Source organism: Pristis pectinata, chromosome 1 (assembly GCF_009764475.1).
Source record: "Pristis pectinata isolate sPriPec2 chromosome 1, sPriPec2.1.pri, whole genome shotgun sequence".
Lineage (NCBI taxonomy): Eukaryota > Metazoa > Chordata > Chondrichthyes > Rhinopristiformes > Pristidae > Pristis > Pristis pectinata.
The window spans coordinates 125,705,253-125,716,206 of NC_067405.1; the positions used below are offsets into that span (position 1 = coordinate 125,705,253).

Sequence of the window (10,954 nt, forward strand, 5' to 3'; positions counted from 1 at the left end):
TGTTGACAGAGGACTGGACAATTACAAATATTACACCCCTTTTTTAAAAAGAGAAGATGAACCTAGTATCTAAGCCTAATAAATACATTAGAAACAGATGTAGACCATATGACCCTTTGAGCCTGCTCCACCATTAAATATTACAGGATCTTAACCTGATGCCATGTGATTCTCACCCTGTTGATTTACAATCAGATCAGCAGTAAATGGTGGAGTAGGCTTGAGGGCTGGTTTGCCCAGTCCTGCTTCAAATTGGTATGTTTATATCGAGATTGCCAGTTAACAGCACTTTGAGTAATGCAGTCCTGGCACAGTCTTCTGCTGAAAGGTCAGCACCCAGCTCATTGGTGAAGCCAATGCAAGCAGTTAGCTGCACTGACAAATGACGTTGGTAACATTGAGGCTACACCCCAAGGATCAGTGAATATCATAGATATTTACAAGCATTCAAAATTGCTCCTAACCTGTCAATAAAATTAAAAAAGTTAAAAATTTAGACCTACTAACATAATAATTATCAACTAGTAAACACAAACACACAAAGACAAGTTTTTTTCATATTAAATCAAATAAAAATCTTTAAATTTTGCTATTTACTACTCAACAGCTGATGCTTCAGCCCACTTGAATGGAGCTGTTCTATTTGTGCCTCCTGGTATAAGCCTGAAAGCCAGGAAATTTGCATAGGTTTGCACTGCCCTGTTTGTCTTTGCTCAGGAATTATCCAGTTATGGGCTTATTTGCCAAAAGAAGTATGATGGAACTCAGCAGAAGATTTGCTCACAGTAGTGTGGTTGGTGGTAACCTTTCAGTGACAAAATTTGGGATTAAATTTGACATTTAGAAAAATGTGAGCTAATAATTAAAGGTAAGTACATATTATGAAGACAAATCGCGTTTTGGCTGTTAATTTAATTTGCTGAATTAATGGAGGGGCAGTGCAGTTGATTTTATGTACATTGGCTTTCAAAAGACATTTCACATTGGTTGATAAATATAAAGCATCTTTGATAAACATAAAGCATCCTATTTGGATGCATCACGGCTTGGTATGGCAACTGCTCTGCCCAGGACTGCAAGAAACTGCAGAGAGTTGTGGACACAACCCAGCGCATCACGGAAACCAGCCTCCCCTCCATGGACTCTGTCTACACCTCTCACTGCCTTGGTGAAGCAGCCAGCATAATCAAAGACCCAACCCACCTGGGTCATTCTCTCTTCTCTCCTCTCCCATCAGGCAGAAGATAGAGGAGCCTGAGAGCACATACCACCAGGCTCAAGGACAGCTTTTATCCCACTGTGATAAGACTATTGAACGGTTCCCTTATACATTGAGATGCACTTCCCTGTAGCTGTGACACTTTACTCTGTTTTTGTTTTTTTTACCTGTACTACCTCAATGCACTCTTTACTAACTCAATGTATCTACACTGTGTAATGAACCTCAGTACAAGTGACAATAATAAATCAATACCAATACCAATTAAAGGATTAATGAAGGGGTTTCTGCTCTTTTTAAGAAAGAAAAAAATGAAAGAACAAAAGAAAGAAAAGCAGGAGGGTAAAGAAACTTCAATTTATGTAGCATGTTTCATGATCTCAGTACTTCTCAGAGAGTTTTAGCGTTGGTGAAGCAATGCGATTACTGTTGTCGTGGAGGGACATGGACCCCACTTCTGCACAAATTCACAGAAATAGAAATGTGACAGTGATTAGGTAATCAGTTTCACACATTGTTTGATAGATAACTGTTGGCTAGGGCAGTGAGGATAACCTTTTTATCTTTGAGTTAGTGCTGTGGAATCTCTTGCACCACCTGAACAACCATTTGGAGCCTTTTAAAAGAGAGCACCAGCAACAGTGCACTTTGCCTTCAATGCTGCATTGGATTGTAGGCCCAGATTTGTGTGCACATTTGAACTAGATATTCAGGCCATAATTTCAATGTTTGAAAATAACATGCAACTTGGACATCTAAAATATCAGAGACACAAGACAATGCAGATGCTAGAATATGGAGCAAAAAACAAGATTGTAACAAACATCACAGGGATATGGATAGTCTAATGAAATGTCCAGTTAGCAGATGAAGTTTAAAGTAGAGGTTGTGATATTTTTTGCTTAGAACAATAAGGAGGCAATTCCAACTAGATGGTTCTGTTTCAAAGGGGTGTAGATACTGCTGGTGTAGGAACAAATCTATAAAGGTGATGAGACAATTTGAGAACACTGGAGAAAATGCATTTCAGATCTTTGGCTCTTATACAACAGATGTACAAAAAGCAAAGAAGTTATGCTAAACTGGTTAGGACTTGGCCGGAATATTGGCACAAATCATAGTTGTGATAGTCTGCACTACAAGTAAGGTCACCCCACCATTACCCCCTCCCTACCTCCACATTGGTTCTCCAGTTACACTTTGCAGTGCATAATTCCCAATGTCCTCATGAAGCTGAGTGGTCCATAAAGGACTACAATGCCTCAGGAAGAAAATTTGAGGTCCTATCCAGACTGCTCTGATGACTTTATGGCAGTTTATATTGTCCAAGATGTCTTTAATTGTCACAAAGTGTCCATGATAATCAAACACATCAGGAAACAAATGAAATACAATTTTTTTTATTATTTTTTAACAAATTTATGACAAAAACTTAATTTAGTTAAAATACAATAAATTAATGTAAATTGGAAACAAATATAAAGTGAAGTATTAAGGAAACAAAATTCTTAACCTTCACAATCTCTTGTAATAAATGATTGTGGTTACTGACATAGAGGTTGCTTGTTAAGCAGGGAGGCCAGATATAAAGTGTATGTGGCCCCCTCAGTTCAGGACAATCTGGAACTGTCCCTGGATTCAGTAATATCCAGCTGTTATGGGAGACGCCACATGTGCTGGCATGTAAGCTCTAATGTGTTTAGTACTTCCATGCTACAGAAAATGTTATTGCACTGACCCTCCAGAATTACATAGCTGCCAGTTCTCTCCACCAGTGAAAGCTAAGTAAGGTCCAACCCATTATGCTCAGCTGTGAGTAGTCCACTTCAGGAAATGTATCAAGCACTAAAAAAGATGCAGAGAGATTTGCTGCAATGGGACCAGGGATAATGAATTTAGGTTATGTGAAGAAGCTGGAGTTATGCTCAGAATCTTAATTCCAATTTAAATATAACAATGTCAGTGAATTCAATGGTCATCAATTGAATAATTTAGTTTTGCAATGATGATAGTTTCTATTGATCTACATAAATCAAAAATACTACCAATGTAGAAAAGTAAGCATTTCACTGGTCCTTATTGAAAAATGTAACTACTTATGGATGCAATATCCAATTTGGATGTTTACTGTTCAGTAAAATGAGTGAAAAGCTTTAATTTTCTCTAGAAAAAATGCTCCACTCAATGCCAAAATACACTTTCTACAGCCAACACATTATGCTTTGTAGATAATTATTTACTATTCTACATGAATACAGGTTGCTTCAGATCTCACTTGAATTCACAATGATTTTATCTGGAAATACAAAACAGATTAGACTTCCATCTAATACTCTTGCACAGAACATTTTTGCTCAATGAGAAAAATGTAAAGCCAAGGCCAAGCCACCACCAAGGCTGAAAGGAGAGAAAAAAGAAAAATATTCTGCTTTTGTTTTTATAATTTATAAAAGGAATAAAAAAAGGAAAATTGAATAGACAATGGTGATGTCTACTGGGATCATTTCAAAATGTACCTTTGTAAAACAAATGTAAGCACCTAATTTTTTGTTTATAATCAGGAAATATAATATTTAGAAATTTTAATTAGGAGCAAAATGCAATGTATTGTAGTTCCAAAATAGCATACCTGCATAAAAAAGATGTAGACATTTCCATGCTTGTCTCAGACTTTTTTTTAAACGGGATGCTTTATAATCAAGAATTCCAAGGTTCTTAGATAATTCGAGGGAAAATAATACACATGTGTTGAAATCAGAGTAATTATTTCTTTTTTTCTGTTGAGTAAATATTTGAGAGTATGTAATTATTACCTGTTGCAGTTATACTTGTACGTGTACTACTCCATTATCCATGCTTGAAAAAGAGTTGAAATTTCAAATTCATATGACATAAAAATTAAATACTACAGCTCATGATTGCATTTCCCAGAAGCTAGGATTGACAAAACGCTATGTTTATCATGCTTAGCATTTCATTTTCACATGAAATATTTCAGTATTGCCAAAAAGCACAAACCCTAAAGTACAGTTTACTTGTAGAACTATGTAGATTTCTACACATCATTATCAGCACACCAAAGCAGCAACATTGTGAGTTTAAGCATACAAAACTAATGCAATGTACAAAAACTGATACATAATATTAATTGTATGCCTAAAGTGGTAAGATTAAACTAGAAACATAGTTTTCTAATTACACTAAGATAACCATGGAATTAATTTAAAACTGCCCTGTAATTAATATATACATTCTACAACTTGATGATATAAAATGGTTTCTCAGATACCAAGCAGCAGGCGACATTCAAACTGAATATTTTCATCTCAGTAATGGAAGTACTTAGTGTGAAATATTTAGACAGTTACAGGCATAATATTTTTAAAGCTGGTTTTGGAACTTGATTGTAAATATCTTGGATTAGCTCATATGATGTACATCAGCTTGGTAATGGTAGCTGTCTCCTAATCATAAAGATCAGGTGAAACATTTTAAAAATGGGGTGCTTGATATACTTGCCATGATATTAGAGGCTGTGGACTGCAATACTGAAATCAATTGTGATCTATAAAATAATGTGAATCGAAGACCTTATTCTAAACAGTATCTATATTTTGTCATATCTGAGTTACTATTAGCAGGAGCAAGCCACAAGATTGTAAAATTGTTTCTATGTTCATTAAAAAAAATAGAAAGGTTCAATGACTGGTACCATGGCACTCTTTTTTTTCCCCTGTATTCAAGCATGCAAAAAATCTTTAGTCACCTTTGGCACACTACTCTGTGATCCATAATTTGTGAACCAGATCTATAAGCAGCTAAATAATAAACAGTGTCCAATGGATGACATATGCTATTCCATCCTGCTGTATAATGTCACATTACTAGGCCTGCCCAGTTAGTGAAGATTTTTAAATGCATTATTATGGTTAAGGTGTAGCTTAAAATTGGATTTGGTTTGAAAGTATCAGAATGTAAAATTTTGGGGACTGAGGGTTTGGAGTGGAATGACTATATTTCTTGCATGTATTTATTATTCATCAGATATTAAGATACAGATCTCCTTGTAGGGAACCCTTTGTGTGACTTTATATCAGCTATGTATTCATGAAAAATGCCTGTCAGATGTGTCAAACCATACTGCTGATTTCCTACAACACTGGTAGTAATATTGTTAGTTTAAAGCATTAAGTATTGGTTTAAAAATGATTTTAATTGTAGTCATGAATTACCATGATGAATTTCATTTGTGTAATGGATTGCCAACTTTCATGCTCAAAAATATATATTAACAAATTACGTTTTCCTATAAAACTATGTTCAAATAAACCAGGTAGAAGCTACCTCAGATTATTTCATGGGAATTATAAAAGCCACTCTGTTCTTATTGTAGTCCAAATTAAAGTCCATGTATTTCTAACTGAATTAGTCTGCTGCTGAAAACAAGAAAAAAGTTGGTGGTACTTTTGAGAATTTGAATTTCAGTTTTTAAAGACCTTAAATGAAAAACTAATATCAGCAAAATGGGCAATGATGTAGTTGGATTGTTGTAATCACACAACTTGGTTAACTAATACCCTTTAGAGAATGAAGACTGTTGTTCTATCCAGCTCTGGCATACATATGACTCAAGTTAATTAACTCTTAACTACCACCTAAAATAGCACACGAGGAAATTCAGTTATTGGAGCAAGTAAGGATGGGTGAGAAATGCTAGAGTTATCAGTGGTGCTCTCATCCTGAGTTTGAATACAAACAAGACAATCTATATGTATTGTTGATGAGTAGAAACATTACTGCCATTTCTAGCAAAAACCTGGGTACTTTCCATTGTATTTGTTCCATAGTCACAGCAGTAAAACCTTTTATCATATTATATTAAAGTGTAAAATAATTAATTCTTTATAAAATGGGGATTATCAAATACCTTGTTGGTATCCTTGAAAATCCACAGTTGTAAATAGATTATTTATCCCTATGAAGTTGAAGCTACTACAATCAATGCTCATTTCCACACAAATCCATAAAACATTGTGTCTTTAGTGCTATCTTTTGTCATTGGTATGTTATTAGCAGAATCTTCATATGAACCTATGTTAATATTCTAGGTGAACGGCCGGATCCAAGACTTAAGAGTGTAACAAGTTATGTATATGGATTTGAACTATTTCCCTCCACCAGACTGAAATAATGCAGCTCTTTACAAACGACATTTAATAAGTATAGTGATTCACATAGTTTTCACAAACTGTCAGGTTATGTATTCCAAATCCATTGAGAAGAAAGAAGCATATAACGACAACAACGCTACCTTGCATTGATTTAACTTATTTAACAGAGCAGGGCGCCTCTCGGATTTCCTCAGGAGCGTTATCAATCAAACTGAAGAGCATTTTGCCCCACATTGAGAAGTGCTAACGTTAGAAATAAACGCTTTCATTAAATAATCACTTTTATGTTTAGTTTATAATTATGCTGAAAGATTGATAGCTATATTTAACACTATGTACAGGTGAATGAACATGGGCTCAGTGGTTTCGGATAACTAGATCAGAAAAGGTATATCTATTCAATTATGGTCTCTTGAATATAAATGATATACTATATCAAGATCATTATATGTCCATGTGTCTTTAACTAATCCTTACCTTAAATGCGTTCAGTTACACAAATGAGCTTTAGAGACGTATCAATGTGCACCGATAAATTCCGTTCAGCAATTTGGAATATCTTTTTCCACGCAAAAACAAACGTTTATATTGGGATGTTCTATTGCTACAAGCTTCCCGGCATAAACTGGCCCGCACTGTCACGTATTATAGCAGATTAAATTGATGCCTTGTGACAAGTTTGTACAGAGAGCATTTTGTTTGCTTGGCTGATACAACCCTTGTTGCAAATCTAGATATAATGTAAACAATACAAAGAAATGGAACGCCAATTTTTAATACAAATTGATTCAATAATATTAACAATTCCAAATATAATAATCTCTGCAGTGGAATAATTACAGATTGCCTACTGTATACTGAGCAAATCTAAGATGAATGAAAAGTGCATACAATATTTATCATATACATTCCTTGATGCATATAAAATATTTTTGCGAAAGCTGCATAATTCAAGACAATATCAAATATAATCACAATTTAGACGAATCGGGTCTTCTATTCATTGCGTGTTAATTCTAAATAATACAAGATGCAATATGACATGGATCGATATAAATCCACTGAGCTACTTGCAATTAAAATCTTATAATGAAAATCTTACAGAAGACTAATGTATGAACCATATTTACTACCGTATCAGATTTCGGGTAGGAAAATATTTGCTTGTAAAATGGTAACGAACTGAGAAATAGAAGACAATTGGATAAGTTTGGAACCGAGTAATTTGAGTGGAAATAAATATTTATCCTTTTTTGAACCCATCATTCTGAACCCAATGCCATTGCACCGCTACGGCACGTTAGTTAGCTCAAGTTGTGTCCATTTTTCAACTATGGTTTCATTTTTTTAAAATGACCGTTTCTTCCAAGTGAATCAGCTGTTGTCAGACTAGGCGTTGAGTGTTCATGCACCAGCGACGCATATTGGTTTATACAATAGCATAATACACTGAGGGCATTTCCAAAACCCTCGGAATTCACTCGAAATAGCTGGAAGGGGTATCTTTAAGTCAACTGCATAGAAATGTGAAAATAGTAAAAATGCCCACCATAAAAAGGTTCTTAATTTCAAACAGAGAGTTGTTTAAATGCAAGAACGATACATTTCATTTTAAAACCTCGCATTTCTGAATGAAGATAGCAATATTTTTCTATTCTCGCCGCCATTCGGAATTTTGGGAAGCTACGTTGAAGATTATTTTGAACAGTTACAGCATATTGAATTTTGTTTTTTAACCTTTTATGATAAAGGGTCAAAACATTTAAAGGAAGGCGTATCATTGAAGACACGAAAGGACCAGAGCAGCTCAAAATACCTCAGATCATTTTAAGTAGGCTGTAAAATCATTGGATTTTCTCCCATCGTGGATAGGAACGCCAATTGCACATATATTACTTTAAACTTTGTTCTTTTACTTTAAGAAAATGCTACATTTATATGTCAAAATTACAGTAAATGGTATTATCATGCGGGCAGCAAGTTAAATCTGATATATATACGTATATGGCTAGCCAGTTTGATGAAAGTGTCCTAGTATTCTCAATTCGAAATACGGTTTGTAATGTTTTGGAATACTATGTAACAATTGTACAAATTGATAATGCTAATGACATGAAGTCTGGAGAATTGACCAATCCACCGCATTATCTTACACCTTTTGATTTTGCACATTACGTATTATTACAAGTAGAAAACAAATATACTCACTGAATCAAGATTGGAGAGTTGAATTTTGCCACGTAAATTAATATTTCAAACTGGTCCACATACAATTTTTCAATCTAATCGATATATGAATCTTACATCCGAAATCGGCTGTATTGTGTTTTACGAATGGCTTAATGCTAAGTTCTTTTCCCTTTTACCCGCGGAAATGATTTTTTTATCCGTACCATTAATTTTTCATTGCTCGTGTTTTGTTAGGTTTGTCAAATATAGAAATGAAGTTCAGTATGTTTGCTTTTCCAGCAAGCGCGCTGTTTATTTGGAGGTGATAAAATTCTGACCCTTGCTTCTGGTTGATTGGCAAACTTGACAGTGATTGACAGGCAGCCATGGCAACCAGGCACCGAATCTGCCAAGTCCAATAGAAAATCAGATGTGGGCTGAATCCTTTTTTCTCCGGCTTTTAACAGCATCTCATCATCGCAACCGCAAAGGATCTACTGCTAACCCTGCCACTTGGAGCACTAAGTTCATATTTGGCGTATGGGAATCTAACTAGAACGTATCGGCTGTTTGCTTTGCCCTTTGGAGTTCGTATCGTTAATTTGGGTTTACATTTATTTAGCTTCGTCTTAAAGAAAAAAAATCAATGTTCCAGCTGCCAATTCTGAATTTCAGCCCTCAGCAGGTGGCGGGGGTCTGTGAGACACTGGAGGAGAGCGGAGACATAGAGCGCCTTGGTCGCTTCCTCTGGTCCCTGCCAGTGGCCCCAGCAGCATGTGAAGCACTCAACAAAAACGAGTCCGTCCTCAGAGCACGGGCCATCGTCGCATTCCACACGGGCAACTTCAGAGAGCTGTATCATATCCTGGAGAATCACAAGTTCACCAAGGAGTCACACGGCAAGTTGCAGGCCCTTTGGCTAGAAGCGCATTACCAGGAAGCAGAGAAACTAAGAGGTCGCCCCTTGGGTCCAGTGGACAAGTACAGGGTAAGAAAGAAGTTCCCCCTACCCAGAACCATCTGGGACGGAGAACAAAAGACTCACTGCTTCAAAGAGAGGACGAGGCATTTGTTGAGAGAGTGGTACCTGCAAGACCCCTATCCGAATCCCAGCAAAAAACGAGAGCTTGCTCAAGCAACTGGACTTACACCAACACAAGTGGGTAACTGGTTTAAGAATCGTAGGCAAAGGGACAGAGCAGCAGCAGCTAAAAATAGGTGAGTACATATGTGCTCCTAAAGTATCTGTGTATATGTACTGGATAAGTAAATATCTGGCTACATTAACCATTCTGCCAAATGCAGCAGCAATATATTTAGTAGTATCCAATTGCTACCTTTTTTTAAATGATTGTTTAATTTTACTTAAATGTTATCCTAATGTGTAATTATGCATGTAATTTGGAACCCAGCTTTACAAAAAGTGCATTAATTAATAGGCTGAAAATCAAATTCACTGATCTATTAATGCGTCCGTGTGTGCTTAAAGTGAACTCATAACCATATCTGTCGCAAGGTAATACTTCGTTATAGTTCATGCAGTAACTGTGTAGATTAGTTTAAGTGTAGGTTTATTTTCAAATAAGCATTTAGTTTTCCTTATCAAATAGTCAGAGATCCATTTGGACAGTACTAAATATAAACGTGCAGTACTACCAAGTGAATCTTTCTTCCGTCTACGGACATTTCCGGAATTTCATAGCTTTATCTGATTCCATGTGTGTGTTTGAAAACGGCAGCGTGTTTTTAAGGCATAAATCTTGATTTTTTTTATTGTTCAATTCCCCTTTTACAAATCTCGAAGGTGATCCTTGGGGATTTTATTGGCTCCCAATATTGAAGTGCGGTTGTGTGTCAATGCATATTGTTGCTACCTTGAGATTATAATTCCTCGCTGTGTTCTTTTCCCTCACGGGAGCAGGCTGCAGCAGCAGATTTTGTCGCAGGCAACCGTGCGCTCCTTGAACGAGGAAGACGCTGTCGTGGAACCACTGGTGGGCGCCTCAAGTCCCGCCACCAGCCTCTGCAGCGTCTCGGGGAGAAACAAAACGGCCACTTTGGCTATCTCCATCACATCGAGCGACAGTGACTGCGACATCTGAGGGGAAAAAAGCCCGCATCCTGAGAGTGCCTCCAAATTCCTGCACAATGATTTGGGCAAAGACTGTCTGTAATCACAGTCGCCACATGCTTGCATTGGTCTCTTAAGAACGACTGTTTTGCTGTAAGGCAGAAGACTTAACGACTATGGTCTTAAAAAAAACTCGTTATTGCCTTTATTGGAAGGATATATATAGAAAAAAATACCGAAGTGATGCCTCAAAAACCATTTCTGTCAAGCTGCAACATTTTGAGCACCTGCCCTGTACCTTCGTGGGTATTTCATGTTGAAAGT

General features: G+C 36.4%; 1 protein-coding gene across 1 annotated transcript; it reads left to right on the top strand.

The window, feature by feature from the left end:
* The first annotated feature begins 9,196 nt into the window (after positions 1–9,196).
* six6a (SIX homeobox 6a) lies at positions 9,197–10,661 on the top strand. Its single transcript, XM_052025146.1, has 2 exons — positions 9,197–9,777; positions 10,481–10,661. The coding sequence occupies exons 1-2, from the start codon at positions 9,206–9,208 to the stop codon at positions 10,659–10,661; spliced, it is 753 nt and encodes a 250-aa protein (XP_051881106.1). The 5' UTR covers positions 9,197–9,205.
* The last annotated feature ends 293 nt before the right edge of the window (positions 10,662–10,954 follow it).

Coding starts and splice junctions, on each gene's coding strand:
- six6a (XM_052025146.1), top strand. CDS start 9,206: ATGTTCCAGCTGCCAATTCTGAATTTCAGCCCTCAGCAGGTGGCGGGG. Junction 9,778..10,480: donor GCAGCAGCAGCTAAAAATAG/GTGAGTACATAT, acceptor TCACGGGAGCAG/GCTGCAGCAGCAGATTTTGT.